This window comes from Syngnathus floridae, chromosome 12, assembly GCF_059516105.1.
Source record: "Syngnathus floridae isolate MCC-2025c chromosome 12, RoL_Sflo_1.0, whole genome shotgun sequence".
Taxonomy (NCBI): domain Eukaryota; kingdom Metazoa; phylum Chordata; class Actinopteri; order Syngnathiformes; family Syngnathidae; genus Syngnathus; species Syngnathus floridae.
Genome location: NC_142424.1, coordinates 1,282,951 through 1,302,789, shown reverse-complemented (window position 1 = coordinate 1,302,789; position 19,839 = coordinate 1,282,951). Strand labels below are relative to the sequence as shown.

The window sequence follows — 19,839 nt, the reverse complement described above, 5'->3', positions numbered from 1 at the left end:
CTTTGAAAATTGAGCTCTCAATTAGTTTCCCTTAGTAACGGGAAATTTGGTCAACATTTATCATGAGTTGACCCACAAAAAAGTCCTGAAGATGCTCCAAAAGAGTGGACTTGCTGCTTGTATTGGACTACAGTACAGTACAACATAGAAAAGGGGACATTGGACAAGTTGACAACACATCCATGGAGATCCCAGCCACGTATAAAACATGAATCTATAACGTACAAAGAGCACAATTTTTTCCCCTATACATTAAATGGGAGGGCATCTTATAAACAGGGCAGAAAAATAAACTTTTTTTTTTTTTTACACTTAAGCTCCATGATGGCAGTGTGCGCACGTTGGTCACATAAGCTTCTGATTTGTATTATATACAATTTTTCAACATGTGAGTCACATTGTGGATAATAGAAACACCCAGAGATTCAATATGATCCAAAAAAGTTGTGCTTCACCATGACATTGATATGTAAGCAAGTTTGTTGGCTTTGCATAAAAGCAGGAGGGGAAATGTTTGCAAGCTAAGATAGTGCGTTTCCATTTTCGTGTTTTGTTAAAGTATGCTAATCGGCTGTACTTCATGATAATGCTAAATTATTTTTTCCCTTTTTATCCCAGGCTTAACTTAGCAAACAAGCCAGACTTGAGACAAAAGCGAATAATAAAAAAAAAAAGATTCATGCAGTGGTCATTAGAAACAATTTTTTTTTTAAAATGATTATGTTTGGAATCAATTCTTCCGACAAAAAAAACAACATATTTGTCAAGAATGGTTGCAGACGCAGCGTTAAAGCCGTTAGGTGTGGTTAAAGTGATCAGTGCAAAGACGGCGAGTTCGTAGAGCTGCTACAATAGAACGAAACCGTAATAGCTAGCTTATGCCGCATTTTGTTAGAAATAACGCTTAAGAACAATAAAAACTATTATTAAATATTAAAAGTGTCAATGCATAAAATGTGTTTAACAGCTCAAATCACTTAGCATAGCAATATTTCTTTTCTTTTATAAAGGGGAAAATTAATAAAAGCAGGAAAGACTAGTCGAGTAATAAAATCAGTCAAAATGATTGATGTTACTAACGCGTTGGATTCATGGACGTGCTTCGTTCCAGCTAATAACATTTTTTGTTTCCTGGATGTGCTGTCGATGTCAATTAAACTCGAAAATGGAGAAATTGCATAAAAACATTTTTCCAAAGAAAATATTTTGTCCGATTGCTACCAAATGTTCACCTCATATACGAGACAGATCAACGACACCGTATTACGAAAATGTTTTGTTGTAAATGCATATGGGTGGCAAAAAATAAAGGAAGCATGCCATTTTGGTTTGAAGCAGCCTTTTCAGGGCAATTATAGCCATTTCCTTCAAAGATATTCCACCTATTGATTTGATCGGAGTACTCCCAAATTTGAACCTCATGTACTAGAGAGATTGGAGTTTTCGGCATTACATGTTGGCAAAGCATCGCGCCAAAGTCCGATGATGTCAAACATGAGGTGACCTTATTGGTTGGTAGCTTAACAGGAAGGTCAAATACTTACATCCATATTGCACCGTGGTAGAAGACTGGATCGGTGGACTTTAGCATCTGGGAAAGGTCTAGAAAGTGCGGTCGTCGTTGCAGGACTCGGTGGCGTGGCCGAAGACCTCACAGACGTCGCAGTAGGGTCGCTCGTTGTCGCGTTGGCCGCGGTAGCTGGAGTGCGGCACGGCGTCGGGACTCTGCGCCTGCGTGGGGCAGTCCTCCGTGTCGTGCCGGTCGAAGCAGTCGCAGATGTCGCAGAAGGGACGCGGCGGAGCCTTGTTTTCATGCTTGGACTCCGCCGGCTCCACACTGACCAAATGAGGACAACATTATTTTCCATGTTACCCACGAGTCCACCATGCTACCCGCAAATTGTTTTAATTTAGCGCGGTGCGCGCTTACCCGTCGTTGCCGATGAACTCGGCCAAAGCTAGCTTCTTAAGTTTGATCTTCAGTTCTTCGTTCTTGCGCTGCAGGTCGACGATGACGCTGTTCAGGAAGTTGATCTGACGGGTGAAACGTTTGCTCAAACATTTTGTGGGGTGACAAAGTCAATGGCAGCGGGGATGGGCATCCGCCTCACCTGACCCTCGGCGAACTCCTTCTCCTCCCTGAGCTGCTCCATAGCCTTGTCACCTGCAGGGGGCAGTGGTGAGTTAGTGAATAAGATCAAACAGCGATACAAGAGTGACGAATGTAGATGGGCAGCTGAAAATGTTGTCTTCACCTGGAAGCGCCTTCTCCTGCTTATCGTCCTCCGAGGCCGACCGTCCCATGAGCCTTTGCTCCAAGCCGCGGACGCGCTCTCGAAGCTGAGCTTTGTCATGCTCCAGCGTCGCCACAGCCGATCGAAGCGTCTCAGCCACGGCGTTCTGGCCCCGTAACGTTGCCACCTGACGGAGAAAAAAGTGGAAGTATGTCATAATGATGAGGATGATGTCATGGTCCTATTTCTGGGCAAGCACCTCATTCCTCAGAGTCTCCAGCTCGCGCTCTTTGTCATTAGCGATCAAGTCCGAAGAGTCCTGGACACCAGAGTCCTCAGTGGACATCTCTCTGTATAAAAAAAATGTAGTATTCATATCTATGTATATCACCATTATATTGAATATGATTGATCATCTCCATTTGTATTCTTATTAGTGTTTTAATTCAGATTCAAAAGCCCCAAGTGATGTTTATATCAGATTAAAAAAAATCTATTTTATTTTTAATTGATATTTTGATACATGTTTATCTAAAAAATGAGAGGAAGCAAATTTTAATTGGAACAAACGTCTGAGCTGCGGAGACAACAGCTGTTCTCTCACCACAAAGCCACACACACACACACACACACACACACACACACACACAGTGATGTCATTGCCGGAGCCAGGTGGCGCAAGGAGGACAGCAATTACATAACACCAGCAGAGTGATGGGAGGAAGCAGGAAGTGTTTGATTGCTTTTATGTGATGATAACTCAACCAATTACATCCATCCACAGCTGTAACATCACGGCGGGGGCTGCACGATATAAAAACATGTGCGCACGTACACACGTTCTAAAAATAAAAATGAACATCAGGCAGAAGAAGAACACAAAAACATGACTCATCTGCTACTTTGAATAATTACTGCATTCTTCGCACACTTCGCCTCTAATTTGGAGGGAGGGGTATACTCCCCCCCCCCCATTTGGCAGGTGGATTTGGAACCTATCTCCCACAATGAAAAAAAATCTACCAAAACCTGTCAAATAGTACTTACACGTTCTTGTGGATGAGGTGCTGCTGCTCCCGAGCAAGACTTAACTCCTCCTGGTATTTGCAATTCTGCTGCTTCAGCGTGTCCAGCTGAACCCAAAAAACACAAGCGGAGGTCAGGAAATAGAATACGTCATGAATAAACCATACATGATAAGCAGCGGGAGGTCCCGGGACAAAACGGAAACAGCATTTAGGCGTCCTAATCAATGCATATGAGTGACTGCAAATCTGCGTCTAAAAATAAACTTTCAAACACATGCAGCAGGAGTCAATAATTGATTCAGCACTTTCACATTCGTGTGCTGCGTCACACACGTGCACGTTTAACGACACGCCCTTCACTTAATAGCATGAAATTTGGGAGGCATGTGTGTCAAGGGCATTTTAGTTATTTCATAAAAACATGCAACCCAATGTTTCTGCACGTTGAGCTGCTGGCTGACTCGCGGGGGTTCCTTAGAGGCGAGTTTAAAGAGGCAAGAAGTCGTACCTGGTAGCAAGGCGAGTACACGCCTCCGGAGTAAGCGTGATGTAGCGCCGCGACATCCATACCTGTGTTGTAGCCCCCCCACGCTAAACACAGAGCGCCCGCTACGCTGGCATCAATAAAGTGATCACGCCGCCAGTACTGTACGACCGACTGCGAGGGAGACAGAACAGCCTCTCTCCATCTCTCTCTCTCTCTCTCTCTGGTTCAATTATGTAAGCAGGACTAAGACTCCGCCTCCATCCTCCTCCTGCTGCTGCTCAGCCTTTTAGTTTCCACGCCGGCGACGACAAGCATCACGCCAGGATGGAAGCATCAGCTGATGTTCACACACGTCATAAACACTGGATGTCACTTGTGCCCGCCCGGCATTAGGACTTTGGCTGTGGCAGCGCAGTAGAAGTTATGGTTGGTCTCTCAACTTGACACCGCCACAAATGAAAATAATGATGGCCGCCCCAAATACTCACACTTTAGGCACAATTGAAGTATTTTCACTTAGAGGTGTCAAGGGAAATGGAAACTATTTTAAATTGTGACATTTTTTTCTAATACACATCCTTTGTAATGTCACTAATTCCGGTTAATTGAGCTTTACAACTGCAACAATTGACCCAGGGAAAGGATTATTTCTCTTTTTATGAATCAGAGTGTCACATGAAGTGTGCCACGTGAGGATTACATCAGCACACGGCGCGGCGAACAGATTTGAGAGCCCCCTCGGCTGCTTTTAAAATGTGCGGAATGACTTCCTGTGGGCACTGTTTCCGACAATTTCTAACCTGCGTCTCCAGCGCCTTCTTCTCATTGGTCAGCTTCTCCAAGGACAGCAATGTCCCCTCCGACGTCTCGATGGCCTGTGTCCAAAAGATGGCAAACATGTGACTCGCACACTGATGTAACTTATGACGAGTGCGCTGGGCGCCGGAGAACATGAAATAATGCGTTTGATGCTCTGCGTCCGCTGGAGCGTGCACCGGAACGCAGCGTACGCGGATCCCTGAGGGTGAAGGTGCTCCATTTAAAGAAAGGCTACCCAAGCATCAGGCCATGGATCCCATTTGGTACCCGGCCGCAGAAAGGGAGAAGACTAAATATATTTTAGCACTACAACTATTATTTTAATGACTGAATGATCTGTCGATTCCTTTTTTTGATTAAACAATGACAGATTTTTTTTTACTTTGTTTTACATCTCTTTATTTAAAAAAAAGGAAATTATTTCAAATTGACAGTAAGTATGATTTCAGTTACTGGTTTGTATTAAATTCACACACAGTGGAATCCAAAGTAAAAGTTAACCTGAGACAGCCGAGCTTTGAGTTCTTGTTCTCGACACTGACTCCCCTCTTTCAGCTCCTGGAAGTCCTTCTTGCACTGCTCCGCTTCTAACAAACAGCAAAAGCCGCCTTGTTAGAAGGACATGGGGGGAAAAGGTAAGAGCTAGAGTGTTGTTTACCTTGCGTGGCCTTTGTTATCTTGGCGCTCTCTTGCTCGGCCTGCTCTAGCTGCTGTCTCTGAGGAAGAGAAGATGACTGTGAAGTTGCGGAGACATTGTTGTCCTTTGATTGAACAGGCGGAAATGAGCTTTGTGAAGCAAATGCTTCCTAATGATGCCACAAGGTAAGGTGAGGTAAGACTAACATCATATTGCATAATTAAAAATAAAAATCCTATTAGACAGGCGGGACTGTAACTGGGATGACTTTGAAGTAAGCTTTTTACTTTTCTTTCTTACCAAGGTGCCCAGTTGCTGTTGCAGCGAGTCCTTATCATCCTGCATGGACCGAAGATCCTTCTCTTTGCTTTCCAGGTCCACGCTCAGCTCACTGATCTGCGAGAGTCAACATAAATGCAACATGTTCACCGATCTTGGATAAATGACAAAGCTTAGGTACTGATGGGCCAGAACAAACCTTCTTCTCCTGGGACTGGGCTTGGGCCTTGAGGCTGGCCAGCTGCTGCTGGGAGAGTGACGCCGCGTCCTCCTTTTGTAGCGACGCTCGAAGACGCAACTGCAGGTCCGACACCTCTCGCTCCAGCTCCATGATGCGGGAACGCTCTGACACCGTGGCCACCTGTACGGCAAAGAGGAGAACAAGTTCTCTTTTGCACCGATGGGCCGGGTGTAAGTGACCTGCTAGCATTAGCAGTGGCTAACACTTGGCGCTGTCTTTTGATAAGCACAAAACACAACGCTAGCTTGCTCTTATATGACATCATGTTATTTTTTTTTGTTGAAGTCGAGTTAGTATTTAAGTCATAACAGAAGCAGGACAGCGTGTGATTCACCGAGGGCTCTGTTTAAATGACAAAGGCGGATGCGGGAGCTTCTGTTACGGTTCTGACGAGGAGGAAAGCAAAATCTGACAACCCTACTTAGCATCAGTGTCATACCAGCATTATGATCCCTATAAAGGCTTTTTTTTAATAACGTCAGTATGAGCCAGCCATTTTGAAGTTTTACCCTGGTGTCCTCTAAATCCCGCTGGAGTTTGTCGGCTTTGGTCTTTTCAAAGAGCAGGCTCTGCTCAAGCTCCTTAATGCAGGCGTGCTCCAGGCGGATCTGCGTCTGTTAGTGCGAGAGAGAGAGAGAGAGAGAGAAGCGAGAAAGGGGCAAACGTGCATGCTTTAGGTCACACACGAGAGCAGCGCAGAGAGGAAGCGATCTGTCATACAATAAAACATTGCGACAGGCTGACGTAAACAAGGCGTGTGCCAGCGGCTAATTTAACACAGAAGACAAAAAGGGAGGACCGTCTGGTTAGGTGACAGGTTCGACGGCAAGTGAGGTGACATGAAGGTAAAAGGTCAAATGAAGACCAAACAGTGCGTCTGCCTTTGTCTCCCCTCGTCAGCGCTAAATTAGATTTGAAAAGACAGAAAAGTGGCAAGGTGGAGGACGTGCGACACTCTTCATGCTTTTGAGTGAACCAGCAATAGACAACATAAGGAAAGTACTGCTAAAAAATGTAATTTAGAGGAGACATCGCGTTTGTGTGTGGAAGAAGATGCCCATTAGACAGCTTTGATGATGAAGATTCCCTTCAGTCATCTCGAGGTGGATTCATGTTTTATGAGGCATAACTTTTTAAACTGGGCTTCATGAAAAACAGATGAATTACGTAAGCGTAGAGTTACCTCCAGGTCGCCTTTAGTGATGCATGCCTCCTCCACGCGGAACTGCAAGTCTTCAACTTTCCTGTCAACGGAGTCAGAATAGTCAAGGAGACTTTTATGAGTATAAAAGTTTGAAGCGGCATCACTCGAGAGTGCCGACCTTCTTTCCTCCTCCAGCTGGTTGAGTAGCTCCACTTTGTCCCGGTCGGCTGCTTCCACCAACGACCTCAGCTGGTCCAGCTTGGCCTCTGTCTCCACGGCGTACTGACACACACACACGCACATTCAGCATGGTGGTTCATTTTTGTTTTGCTATTTTTGTTACGCACATACCTGATCACGGCCCTTCCTCAGCAGGGCAAGCTCCTGCACTACTTCCCCCGCGTGGCTGGTGGCCTTGGCCACCTCGCAGCGCTCCAGGTCGCGCTCAGCCAGCAGCTGCTCGATGTGCTGCTGCTTCTCCTTGAGCGCCTCCTGCAGCGCCGTGGTTCCCGAGATTTTACGAGCGTACCTGGCCGACGTCTCCGTCAACTGAGCGAGGGAGAGAAAATTTACATTCATGTTGAGACGTCACGAAAGTGTTGCCGGTCTCACCAGTCCCGCTCGGCTGGGTTTGCCGCTGACGGAAGAGGTGGTGGAGCTGATGGAGCTGATGGACGAGGCACTCGGGCTCCTCTTGAGGAGGGACCTCCGGTGGGAGCTCCTGGCTTTGGTCGGTGTGGTACATGGGAAGCCGATCCGGGTCACTTTGTGGACGGGGGCGAAGAGGCCATACCGAGGCATGCACTGGAAGTATCTGAGTGGGTTGGAGGGAAGGACACTCAGGATCTTTGCAAAGAAGAATCTACTGACTTTTTGTGGCATTATTGCAGAGTCGATTAAAGTGTGCATATCCAGTACAAGTGGGTGCAGACGAGCAGATGTACCTGGTGCCGGCTACCGCACCGTCGTTCTTGCCCAGAGGCTCATCCAGCTCCACGCCGCACCAATCCCCTTTGGCGAAATCCGTTTCACCCAGGAAACGCACCACTCCTGCCTTGGTCCCGCCAACCTGACCGCAACAGGCATAACGTAATGCTCAAACGGCTTTCAATGGGGTGTAGATGGAAGAATGAGATTTTTACTGGGAATGTGTATTTTACCAGGACACGATCTCCTTTCCTGAGCTCTCGCTTGTTCTTTTTTATGGAGTCCGTGTCAGAGAGGTTGGACGCTGACTCCGTTGATTGGAGTGTTCGGGTGAGCGTGCCCGTTATCTTTCCGCAGGGAGGAATGGTCCCCGTTGATGGCGTCCCACCTGACGCAGTCTCACTTCCCCCTTGTGTGGGCTTAGCCTGTGCCCCGTTGGCTTCCTTCTCCGGCAGTGGCGTTCTAGACAGCTTAGAGGGCCGCGTGAAAATCCCCCTGCCGTCATCGCACTGGAAGTAGCGCACGCCCGCCACCGAGCCGTCGTTTTTGCCAATGGGCTCGTCCAGCACGATGCCCGCCCACTGGCCCGGGGCGAACTGCGTGCCGCCCACGAACTGGACGTGGCCGGGCTTGTTGCCATTGACCCAGACCCGTTCCCCAGTCTGGAAGTCAGTGACGCCATCTTGAGCAGGGGGGGTGACGCCACTGGCAGGGGGCTTCTCAGAAGCTGGGAGTGCCTTTGGAGTTCCTGCAATGACAGTTTCAAGATATTTATAAGACTCTAGGGTTCAACTGTTGTCACACTAGCACCCACAAATTCCTCTTCATTTGTTCCCATAGAACAGAGAAAATATGACATTAAATAGAGCATTAACACATCGAAAGAATACATTTAGTTTACCTGAGGAAAGGGTGGTCTTCATGGTCACTACAGGCGGACGACCTATTTTACTGGGGGGCTTGAGACCGCTAACTTTGCCCACTGCACTCATGGCTCCTGTTTTGTCCATATTATGGATTGCAATCCTTCCCCACCATGTGGTTGGTGGGCCCTGAAACATGTGCATAATGTTTCATTACATTGTTTTTTTGTGCGTGAAATAGATCATCAAAACATCACTACGCCTTTATGAAGTGAACCCCCATCACTTTTTGAGCATACCATGTTCTATCAACACATTGCCAAGCTGATCAAGTGTATTGTGGGAAATGTGAATGAAATATTCACAATTCTACCCCCTTCTAATCTGGAGTGAACGTCACAAACATACCTTTCTTTCCATATTTTTTTCAACAAACAGGAGTTAGTCACGTTCAAGTAAGCCAGTGAACCGCGAAGATATACAACACCGCAGGAAACGCAAACTCCATCGACAAATCTCTGCTCGTTTACCCCGCCCAGCCGGCGCGCTCGGACCAAAACAACGAGCGGCAGCCCTGCCCTGTCAAACGGCCCTGATGTCAGCCTCCAACTACTTTTACGAGTCCAAATATGTTTCCTTACGTCAGCCATACTTAAAACATAATAAAGGCATGTGTTTATGTTGGTGTCTGGAGTCGTGTTGGACTGACTTTGCAGAGTTAACCGCCAAAAAGGCTTCTCGGCTTCCACGCAAAACTGTCATTTTATAATTAAAATGGCGTCTAAATGCGGCGGCGTTTTTAATTCATTTTATGCTATTTTTAGCATTTTTTTATGTCAGTGTAATTCCCGGGCTAGCTAGCAACAGATTAGCAATATAAAGGCGTAAACCAACATGGGGACGACTTGAACATAAATGACACCGTGTCGCCGCTTAGAACCTGACAGCGACGTTAAAGGTGGACGCGTGTGTGGGAAAGTGCCGCCGTGGACACTTACTTGCTGCCGGCTGGGGTAGATGCTGCCGAGAACCGTTACATGACATGTTTATCCAGACAGGCAGCCTTTTTCCTCTCCTCTTCTTCCTCCTCCTCCTCTTCCTCGTCGGGTCCCGCCTAGCATGACGTCACGGGTTTACTCCACGCCGCCTTCAGTGACCTCGCTGGAAGCTCGGTCATCTGGCAACTACAAACTCGGAGGCCAAATGCACCGCAAACATCTGCGCGGTATTAGTGACATTCTAAAATAGTTTATAGAAATTCACTAGTAGTTAATCATTTTAAAACCATCACAAGTGAGTGATTTCCACCTCTGGCAACTGGCAAATAGTAAATGTAATATCATTAACAATCCCGCAGACAATTAAACTCAAAGGCAGGAGGTAAGGACAGATGAGCCAGCCCGAAAAGAAATCTTTTTAATGGTTTGAACAAGGGAAAATCGAAATGAATGAGACTACGCTTTCATTGGAGGGACCAGCAGCGTGTGGAGGGGCTGACATGATAGATAGCACACCTTTTGTTAAGGAAAAATGAGCAAAACCAAAAGAAATTTCAAGTGAGTGGCCAGGTGCTGCGCAGCGTTTTATGTACAGTAAATAAAATAGGTATAAAATGACGTTAAGGTGTACATTTGGCCGAGTTGTCGTTGTTGCAGATCACATCCATTTTTCAGTAAAAGTGCACATTTTGGTCTTCACTTCTTCACCTCGCCCAGATCGTCGATGCTGTCGTCATCCACCTGAAACATTAGTTCCATCAGTCAGCTGATCGCTAATTTGTTAGATTGAAGTATGTCATAGATTGCACTATTTTTTTTTTCCCCAATCCACTTATTTTGTATTATCATCACCTCTGGCCACTTCTCTTGAATGACGTCGATGATGTCGTCGGTGAAATCTCCCTGAATGATTATCTCATCCTCGGCCGTGACAGAGGCGCCACAGGAGAACTTCTGAGCAAAGAACCGCTGAGCCTCTTTCAGCTCAATATCTGTCGAACAGCCCCAACAAATAATGTGCTTCAGTGCTAAAACACACGCAGTGTGCATGCAGTCATGTGACAAACTCACCAAAAGTTGCCAGGCCACACACCCGCGTCACGTATTTCTTCTTGGCACGTGGCATTTTGGCTATCGTCACCTTTTGAGGGACAGTCTTCTTCTTCTGTTTGATCTGACCTCGCCCACCTGAACAGTACAGCAACAAGTGAGCACAAGGGATTCAGCCGAGGTCACAATGCACTCTGCCTTGGCTGCAATGATGCTGCACAAACCCCTCTTCTGCTTCTTCTTCTCCTCCTCCTCGACGGCAGGGGGAACATCTCCAGCCTCGGGATCCTTCTTGGGGGCTTTGACTGCGGGACCAGTTGGACAGAAGGACACGATACAAACTGTTAAACACCAATATCACAATGAAAAGAAATGACTGTGAAACACTCACCTAGAGTCATCCGGGCAAAAACATCCGGGAAGTTCTTCTCCAGCCACTGCCGACATTTGGCTGGCTCGGGCATGTACTCGCAGTACTGTCCACATAATAGATTACAATTACTGATGTGACATACATAGTATATATATTATTTAACGTATGCGACACTCACCTCTGAGGGCAGAGAGCAAACTGCAGAGGGGGAAAAAAAAGAATTAATCTAAACTAGTTTAATGCTAATTCCCAATGGAAAATGCCATAAACAGGCTAACAAAACAATTGGTAGTATATATACATACCGCCACAGTAAAGAACTTTCAATGGGTACTTTGAATCAGGATCGGCCGTTTCATGTTCTGTCGACTCCATCTCAGTAGTAGCCATCACAAAATGTCTGGTGGGGGAAACAGATATTAATAATCCATCCATCCATGGGATGAAGTGTAACCTTAGCTTCCACAGTAGCAGCTACAGCTAAATGAAAGCACTTGAGCCGGCTAAGACGCGTCCGTAAAACAAATGACAAAATTGAACAGTATTTATCATAACGGACAATGGCAGAGTTGTTTTCGTGCCGCAAGTATCTTAAATTGGCTTTGCAAAACACATCTAGTCACGTTAGAGTGTTTGTGTCTTCAGCCTACTGTTGAGTCACACAGCTGTCACCGTTAGCATTTCGTTAGCTTAGCAGGCTAGCTCCCGTGCCATAAACTCAGGAGAAACAACCGGGTCACGTACCCCGCAGAATATCCGTTAAAAGCGATTTCTTCTCGATAACAACGTTGGCATTGTTGGCGTTAATGAACGCTTCCGAAAGTCATTCTTTGTTTCAGGGGCTATCGTAGTTTAGTTGGCGTACTTTGAGCACGCCTCTCTCGCAGCGCTTCTCTCGTTCGCGTGATGAAAGAGTGGCGATAGAAGTAGAGCTCGCTGGCAGTAGCGCCCCTGCAGCCTTGGAGTACAACTACACATACTAGTCTTAGATGAGACCTCTTCATGCCCAGCCCTACTAAGTTCCTGTCAATATTCACCCAATCGCTTCCTGTCACAATAATTAATTTCTTTGTGTAGGACAACCCGGAATAAATCGATCAAAGAAAAGTGACAGCTTTAATGACAAGCTAGCTCGCTCCAAACAAGACTATGCTATGCGGGAGCTTAGATGCCTGCAACAGGTCCCCAAAACGACCTCTGACATTCTCTCACCCTCACCACAATGAAGTGAGGACCAACGACGTTTGTGGGCGACGTCTTTCTCGTTGAGCCGCATTCCTCCAACTCGTTCCCGCCTGCAGATCACTGTCATTGCCAAAATTAATTAAGTTTCCTTGAATGTGCCGTACATGTCGCAAAATGAGTTTATCGCCACCGCGACAATGTCAGTGTCTGATTTCCTGGAGAAAAAAATCTGTTGTCAGATCAAAAATCACTGTCAGAGTCTTTCCACTTGACCACTCATCCAGCTCATTCGACTTCATTGTTCATCTCCCACCCACACTTCTTGTGCCCCTCAGAAGTGCCCCAGGGCTCTGTCTGTGCTGTCTGTGAGTGAGTGTATGAGTGAGTGAATATGTAAATGAGCGTGTGTGTGTGTGTCGTGAAACCAGTCTTGCAGGGTTCACACTGATTTCCTTGTTTTGTCATACCAGTTTCACTGCCTTCACTTCATTTCCCCAAGGTCTGGCCAGTGACACTCTTTTTACTTTTTATCTATTTATTTTTCAATGTTTTTTTGACATTTGAGAGAAGCTCTCTGCTGGGGTTTTTTTCCAGTTTAAAGGGATTTTAAATTAAGAGTGTATCCTTCATTTTTTTGGGCCTGGAAGAGTCGATTGGATTAAAGGCCATTTTATGGAGTAATTTTTTGGTTGTCTTAGATTTTGCTTCACAGGAGAGACAAGATGAGCAAAACCAAGAACAAAAGCGAGAACAAGACGGAAAAGGCCTTGGCGGCGGAGAAGGAGCAGTTTGGAAAACAACAGGTCTACTTTTGTGCTCAATGTCGTGTACCTAATGAAGTGTCCATCTATCTGGATCCAAGTTGTTTTCTTGTGTATGTTTCAGCTGCAATACATCAGCAAGTGTCTGACCCCGGCCGAAGCACCGGCTAAATCGAAATATGTGCGCAGTATCCTTTTTAATCGGGTTTAGAACATAGTCTTGATTTCTCCCAGACAATGGATTTCCCTTTGACAGCAATGAAAGATATCCTCCTGGGGAGTCACAAGGAAGGCGGAGCGGCCACCATGTGGTCGTACATCCTCAACCTGCCGCTGTCCAGCAACGCCATCATCAGCTGGAAGTTCTGCTACTTGCTGCACAAAGTTCTCAGGGACGGACATCGCAATGTAAGCACTAAACTTCTCAAATGTGGGGGATTCTGAGATTTTAATGAACGACATCATCACTTTCACTTGCATCAGGCTGTGAGAGACTCGCATAAATACTGCCGCAATGTGAAAGACATGGGCGCCTTGTGGGTGAGTGCCACTGTTTTGATATTTTATGATGTCACGTGATGTATTATATTAATGTTGTTTCTCTCGTAGGGCAACCTGCACGATCGCTACGGCCACATCGTCGCCTTGTCGGCCAAATTCCTCTGCCTCAAAATGGAGTTTCACAACGAGGTAAACGAACGGCTGTGACTTGTCATGTAATGTAACTTTATCTTATTTACTTGTATTCAATCGATCCATTGGATTTGAAAGCACAAAGTCATTCCGGGGAACTTGGAGGCATCTGACGAGACTTTGGAGCGAGAAGCCGGAACTGACATGAACAGAGTGTAAGCGCGAATGAATGTTGTTGTTTTTGTTGTTCTCATTGCTCATTGAGTTGTGTGATGGTGATTGATTGCAGGCTGGACATGACTCAGGAATTGTTGGAATACTTGGACGCTGGGCTCAAGATGGCCGACACCGGTTTGTTTACCTACATGAAGATACACGTAGCCAGGGATTGTACGATTTAACTGCTCTGGTCTTGACAGTTTTCCGTCAGATGGAGACCAACGGAGCCAAGCCCAACACGCCGGCGGGACAATGCCGCCTCATGCCCATGATCCCGCTCATCCCCGACTGCAGCTTCCTGTACCACTTCTGCGTCCGTCTGCTCTTCAAACTCCACAGCCGTGAGTGACGCTGGATGATTTAGTAGACGCTGGTAGATTTCAGTTTTTGTTGGTCTGTGTGCCTTGTAGGCATCGCGGCAGATGTTCTTCTCGGCCACAGAGAGAGATTCCGGGAACTATTTAACAGGTACCATCAACAAACAGTATTTTAGATGCTTTGAAAGTTGCCGTTTGCCAACGATGGATCTGTCGATCAGCCTCAAGCAGTTCTTCAACAAAGCCAGAGAGATTGAGTTCTTCAAAACCTACATCCAGATCCCAGAACTCCCAGATGTGCGTAATTGAGCTTTTCTTTGATTTGGGTTGATTTTCGAACTTTCGCTACTTTATGACCCCCCCCCCCCCCCCCAAAGGCTCCTCCCAACTTCCTGCGTGCAGCCGCCTTGGCCGAGTACAAGAGGCCGGTGGTGGTGATTCAAAACCAGGACCGCTTTGATGACGATGATACTGAGTCGCAAGCTGACTTACGGGATTCGCAGCAGGTTTGTTATTTGTTTCCAAATATACATTGGGAGTAACGCGAGCGGAAAACAATAATACTCAAAGTAACTACCTGAATAAATGAGAAAATACAATCAAATCTTTGCACTAGCCTTGTTGCTAACATGCTATATCTTTTGGTAGTATTACCTGCAGAGTCAGATGGGAATGTCTGATGCAGACCAAAGGGATCACAACAATGAAAATGCGAGCCTGAAGAGAGAACTGGATGTCCTAAAACCAGAACTTGAACTCATCAAATCTGAGGTACGTTACAGATTTCTGTAAAAATGTGTGGCCCTAAATGGGAGCCTTGAGGTACACCACAATACGAGATCTGACAATAATCAATGTGTATCACGCAGGCCCAGCGGTGTGTAACGGAGCTCCGAGCTCAAGTCAACCACCTTGAGGCGGAGGTGGAGGAGCAGCGCACCCACAGGCAAATGGCGCATGTAGAAAACGAGCACCTGCGCATGGAGGTGGAGGCGCTACGCCATGCCAATGTGGCTAACGTAGGCGCTCAGATCGGATTCAAGGAGGCCGACAGTAAGCCAGGCGCAACTCATTTCATTTCTTTCAAATCCCATTCAACATGGCTAACCTTTCTTCACCCAACAGGTCGTGCGCAGGCGGCTGAAATTCGATTCACTCAACTCAAAGAGAAACATGCCGAACTGGTCACCAGTCACGCTGACCTCATGAAGAAGGTGTTCACGTTTCACAAATGTATCTACTGCCACAGTCGAATAATTCCATTCTGGTTTTGTAGAACGCGGACACGACCAAATATCTGGCCCATTCCAAACAAGACCAGGAGGATATGCTGAGGACCAAGCAGAGGCTGGAGAGCGAGCTGGAGAACCTGCGTCGGGAGAAGGCCAACTTGGTGAGACCTCACGGGCTAACACCGCTAAGACAAAGCGCTAACGGTTGCGTTACAGATGCACCAGCAGCAGAATGACGCAGACCGCCTGAATAAAGAACTTCTGGAGCAAAGAGCCGAGTTGGCGCTCCTTCGCAGCACCCTGGCGAGCAAAGAGATGGTAAGATGTTAGCATTGCATAACCTTAGCATTTTGGTTAGCTCGCACCATATCTGAAGCCTACATTTGTATTTGGAATTTGTGATTTTAGACAACAAACGTATAAAAAAACAGGAGCATGTAGCTAGGTGAGCATTTCGTGTCCTCCAGGAAGGCTCCCAGGCCAGCAGCAGCCTGGCGGCTCTTCAGGCGGAGCGCGACGCCCTGCTACGCTCGGCCCAGCAACGCGACGTGGACTTGTCCTCAATGAGGCAGCAGCAGAGCACTGGCGACCTTGAGAGGGATCGCCTGAGTCGTGAGCTGGAGGCGCTCAGGGCTCAGCTGCAGCAGCAGGTAAGAAGAAGGTTGAAGAAGGAAGAATTTCGGAGGTGGGAAAAGTACTACACCTGACATCAACGCTTTTGCCACAGCTCAACATCAACGCCCAGCAAAAATTGGAGATTGACAGACTGCATCGGGAGTTGGACACCGCCCGGGCCGAACTGGCGCGGGTCAACAACAGCTTGCAGAGCAAAGAGCTGGTACGTACGGATGCGTTCTTCTTCTACTCTGGCATTATTAAATCACTTTTAAATGATCTTCTTTATTTCCAGAGTGGTTCGCAGCTGAGCAGCTCCTTGGCAGGTCTGCAGGCGGAGAGGGAGACGCTGCTGCGCTCAGTGCGGGAAAAAGAGGCTGAGCTGAGCTCGCTCCGGCAGCAGGCGCAGCTACAGCAGAGCTCCCTGGAGCAGGAACGCCAGCGCAGCAACATGGAACTGGGAACCCTGCATGCCCAGCTGCAGCAGCAGGTACGGATATGCCGCCTTCCAGTTTCCTCTCGAACCTTCAGGTCGCTGATTTTGCGTGTGAACAGGCCAATCGTGAAGGCGAGCTGGCTCACAAGCTGCAGGAGGAGCAGTTCTGCTTGCTCCAGTGCGCCGTGGTGGAGGCGGAAGGCATCATCCTGGACGCCATGGCCAAGTTGGACGACCCCATCCACGTCCGCTGCATCTGCTCGCCCGGTATACTGAAGAAATCACTTTAAAAAAGAAACTTCACAAATCCATCATGCATCTTCTTTCTTCTCCCTGTCAGATTATTTGGTGAATCGGGCCGAGACCACTTTGGTGTCAGTGGACAAAATGCAGCAGAGTCACATGATCTATCTGGCAAACAGGAATGGTTAGTTTGTGCGTGATGTTGTGCCTTTTCTTCGCTAACAACCACGCCATTGTTCCCAGACGCCAGCGGCTTGCTTCGGTCGGTCACTCAATTCTCCCACTTGGCCGCCGACACCATCGTGAACGGCGGCGCCACGTCCAACTCGGCCCCCACCGACCAGGCCGACCGTAAGTCCCCAAGACTTGCCGCCTTTGCCGGGTTCTGTGACAAACCACAAATGTTTTTGCTTGGTTCAGGTCTGACTGACAGCTGTCGGGACTGTGCCAATAACTGCCTTCAGTTCCTGAAGGACTTGAAACTGCAGGCCAGCTTACCGAGAGCCGACTCCACCGCCATACGCTACGCCATCCAGCGCATCCTCGCCCTGGGACAGGTGCCGCTGGATTCAAACCGTTCCAGCGTCAAATCTTAGACTGCTCGGTTTTTAAATGGATCATTTTCTCTAGGAGCTGCGTCCCAAGGGTCAGGACGTCCTCAAGGAGGAGCTGGGAAACATGGTGGACAAGGAGATGCTCGCCACCTCCACCGCCATCGAGGAAGCCGTGCTGCGTATGGACGTAAGTTGTCACTCGTAGCCTCCTTAAAGACACGCCTGCTGCCATCTCACTTCTCATCATCTTTGTAGGAGATTTTGTCCCAAGCCAGAAGGGACACAAGTGGCCTGAAGTTGGAAGTCAACCAGAGGTGAGATTACCACACCGGACATCACTTTTATTTTCTTTAATTTCAACTTCACTGTAACGTTGGTGTCCCGTCACAGCATCCTGGGCTCCTGCTCCGACCTCATGAAGGTACTCATCGCTTAGGCTGCGAATTCCGCGTGTTAAAATGTTAAACATGAGAGTCAATGTGATGTGCTGTGCCTGCAGGCTGTTCACATGCTGGTGACGGCCTCGACAGATCTCCAGAAGGACATTGTGGAAGGAGGGAGGGTGAGTTGAATGCGTATTTATTTTTGGTGTAATTGATTGATTGTTTTTTATTTCATGGATAATGATATTCTGTCTTGATTTCCTGCAGGGAGCTGCTTCTGTCCCCGAATTCTATGCCAAAAATTCACGCTGGACCGAAGGTCTGATCTCGGCCTCCAAAGCGGTAGGCTGGGGCGCCACGCAGCTGCTGTGAGTCTTTCATCTCCAATTTAATCAGCGCGATTCCCGAATGTATGATTAATTAGCCGCCTTTGTCTTCAGAGAGTCTGCCGACCGCGTCGTGGGGGACAACGGAACGTACGAGGAGCTCATCGCGTGCTCCCACGAGATCGCTGCCAGCACTGCCCAGCTGGTGGCCGCCTCCAAGGTGCCCCCCGGCTTCCATCTTTTTAGCGAGGGCTAACGAGCTAGCATGTAGCTAACACATCAATCCTCTCTCAGGTGAAGGCGGAGCGCGGCAACAGGAAGCTGTCCACATTGCAGCAGGCTTCGCGCCACGTCAACGACATGGCCGCCGTGGTGGTCACCTCCACTAAGCACGGACAGCAGCAGATCTCAGAGCAAGGTGAGGAGCCTAATATCGTCAGACTACTCGACTGTTACAGGCTTCAACTGATCTTTCATATTCTTGCAGGAGCGATGGACTTCTCCGGAATGTCGCTCATCAAGCTGAAAAAAGAAGAAATGGAGGCTCAGGTGAGGTTCACTCACTGTACTCTCCTCCATTCTGGGTTCCGGGTTTGTGGTCCTGCCATTTGCAGATTATTTTTTGAAAAGTTTTATTACACAAATGTTTCTGTTTGTGATGTAATTTCACTGTTGGCCACTAGATGGGGGTACACAGTTTTACAGTATGTACATTTGAAAGAAAAAGAAACTTATTCTAAGCTCCAATGGCTGAATTTATCTCCGGCGGTTTGGTTCCTAGGTGCGGGTTCTGCAGCTAGAAAATCAGCTGGATCAGGAGCGCATCCGCCTGGGCGAGCTGAGGAAGCGCCACTACGACTTGGGCGCCCTGCAGGAAGGCGACTTGCCGGACGGCGACGAGAGCTTCCCACCGCCGCCGCCGCCCACTCTACTGGACAGCACCTCCTTCCCTCCGCCACCTCCGCCCGAGCCCGCTGCCGTTCCCACCTTTGCGTCCACGAACCCCTTCGCACCTGCCGCGTCGCAAACCTTCTCGCTGCCGTCACAACCTTACACACCGTCTCAATCTTACTTGCCATCTCAGGCTTACACGCCGTCGCAACCTTACACGTCCTCTCAGCCTCAGACGTCGTCCCAAGCTTACATTCCAAACGCCAGCCAGAATTACTTAAATACGCAGTCCTACTCCAGCTCGCAACTCTCATCGGTGACACCTAGCACCTCCCAGCACTCACCGCAGTCCCAGAGCACCGACTCCAAGACCACCGACTCCAAGAGCATGGAATTCGGAAAACTCAACCTGAGGAAACCGAGCATCTTCTCCAAATCCGGAAACTTGTTTAAGAATGCGGTAAGAGAGAAATATTTCAGTAGTTTGTGTGCTTTCCAAACTAATTTGCATGTTTGCAATTCCCTTTGCAGTTCAGACGAGGGGAAACGGGAAGCGGGACCGGGGAGTCTTGAGGCCAGACTGAAGGTGGACTCACAGATAATAAAAATGTAACATTTTAATCTCATGTTTCTGTTTGCAAATTGCTCTAAAGAAGGATGGAAAGTCTTTTGTCATCTAGTGTTTGGGTGTTGAAACTGCACAAAGCTTACAATAAAGTTGACTGTTTTAAATGATTAATCATTTCAATCTGCAGCCCAAACAAATTCTGCCAGCCACTTCACGTGCTATTTTAGTACTGTGACATAACCCACTGGAACATGGACGGAGGCAGGAAGTTCAAATTGTTGGCCAGCAGTGAAACACGTCACAATAAAGTCTAATGAGAACGCCACATCCTTAATCCATCCTTAATCTTTTTAAAATAAAATGTAATAGTAATGCTGCATCTGTAAAAATACGGTA

At 47.6% G+C, this 19,839-nt stretch overlaps 3 protein-coding genes across 7 annotated transcripts; 1 reads left to right on the top strand and 2 right to left on the bottom strand.

Annotated features, from left to right (window-relative positions):
• Positions 1–100: 100 nt before the first annotated feature.
• Positions 101–9,809, bottom strand: clip1b (CAP-GLY domain containing linker protein 1b). 3 transcript variants are annotated; one of them, XM_088391597.1, is made up of 20 exons: positions 9,658–9,809; positions 8,698–8,848; positions 8,030–8,544; positions 7,814–7,938; positions 7,482–7,683; positions 7,221–7,418; positions 7,048–7,151; positions 6,909–6,969; positions 6,235–6,339; positions 5,684–5,845; positions 5,506–5,601; positions 5,227–5,284; positions 5,070–5,155; positions 4,550–4,624; positions 3,282–3,367; positions 2,494–2,584; positions 2,256–2,421; positions 2,112–2,164; positions 1,931–2,034; positions 101–1,837 (listed from the first exon to the last, which is right to left on the bottom strand). In XM_088391597.1, exons 2-20 carry the CDS (start codon positions 8,804–8,806, stop codon positions 1,603–1,605), a joined length of 2,631 nt encoding a protein of 876 aa, XP_088247723.1. In that variant the 5' UTR covers positions 8,807–8,848; positions 9,658–9,809; the 3' UTR covers positions 101–1,602. The 3 variants fall into 3 exon arrangements, with proteins under 3 accessions (XP_088247723.1, XP_088247722.1, XP_088247724.1); XM_088391596.1 differs by lacking the exon at positions 9,658–9,809 and adding an exon at positions 9,068–9,227; XM_088391598.1 differs by lacking the exons at positions 6,235–6,339; positions 9,658–9,809 and adding an exon at positions 9,068–9,227.
• A 250-nt stretch (positions 9,810–10,059) lies between these two features.
• Positions 10,060–12,634, bottom strand: denr (density-regulated protein). 3 transcript variants are annotated; one of them, XM_088391612.1, is made up of 8 exons: positions 12,299–12,634; positions 11,386–11,480; positions 11,259–11,278; positions 11,100–11,183; positions 10,932–11,022; positions 10,729–10,845; positions 10,510–10,649; positions 10,060–10,398 (listed from the first exon to the last, which is right to left on the bottom strand). In XM_088391612.1, exons 2-8 carry the CDS (start codon positions 11,468–11,470, stop codon positions 10,354–10,356), a joined length of 582 nt encoding a protein of 193 aa, XP_088247738.1. In that variant the 5' UTR covers positions 11,471–11,480; positions 12,299–12,634; the 3' UTR covers positions 10,060–10,353. The 3 variants fall into 3 exon arrangements, with proteins under 3 accessions (XP_088247738.1, XP_088247739.1, XP_088247737.1); XM_088391613.1 differs by lacking the exon at positions 12,299–12,634 and adding an exon at positions 11,825–12,020 and having other exon boundaries at positions 10,932–11,012; positions 11,099–11,183; XM_088391611.1 differs by lacking the exon at positions 12,299–12,634 and adding an exon at positions 11,825–12,016.
• Positions 12,635–12,725: 91 nt separating this feature from the next.
• Positions 12,726–19,607, top strand: hip1ra (huntingtin interacting protein 1 related a). The gene is made up of 33 exons (XM_088391590.1): positions 12,726–13,068; positions 13,151–13,214; positions 13,292–13,434; positions 13,510–13,566; positions 13,636–13,716; positions 13,798–13,874; positions 13,949–14,010; positions 14,079–14,219; positions 14,289–14,346; positions 14,417–14,492; positions 14,573–14,701; positions 14,844–14,966; positions 15,065–15,248; positions 15,321–15,409; positions 15,472–15,588; positions 15,644–15,745; positions 15,895–16,077; positions 16,155–16,265; positions 16,338–16,532; positions 16,598–16,745; positions 16,819–16,905; positions 16,965–17,072; positions 17,142–17,278; positions 17,352–17,462; positions 17,531–17,589; positions 17,666–17,696; positions 17,775–17,837; positions 17,926–18,026; positions 18,099–18,204; positions 18,279–18,402; positions 18,472–18,533; positions 18,766–19,335; positions 19,407–19,607. The coding sequence occupies exons 1-33, from the start codon at positions 12,988–12,990 to the stop codon at positions 19,446–19,448; spliced, it is 3,822 nt and encodes a 1,273-aa protein (XP_088247716.1). The 5' UTR covers positions 12,726–12,987; the 3' UTR covers positions 19,449–19,607.
• The last annotated feature ends 232 nt before the right edge of the window (positions 19,608–19,839 follow it).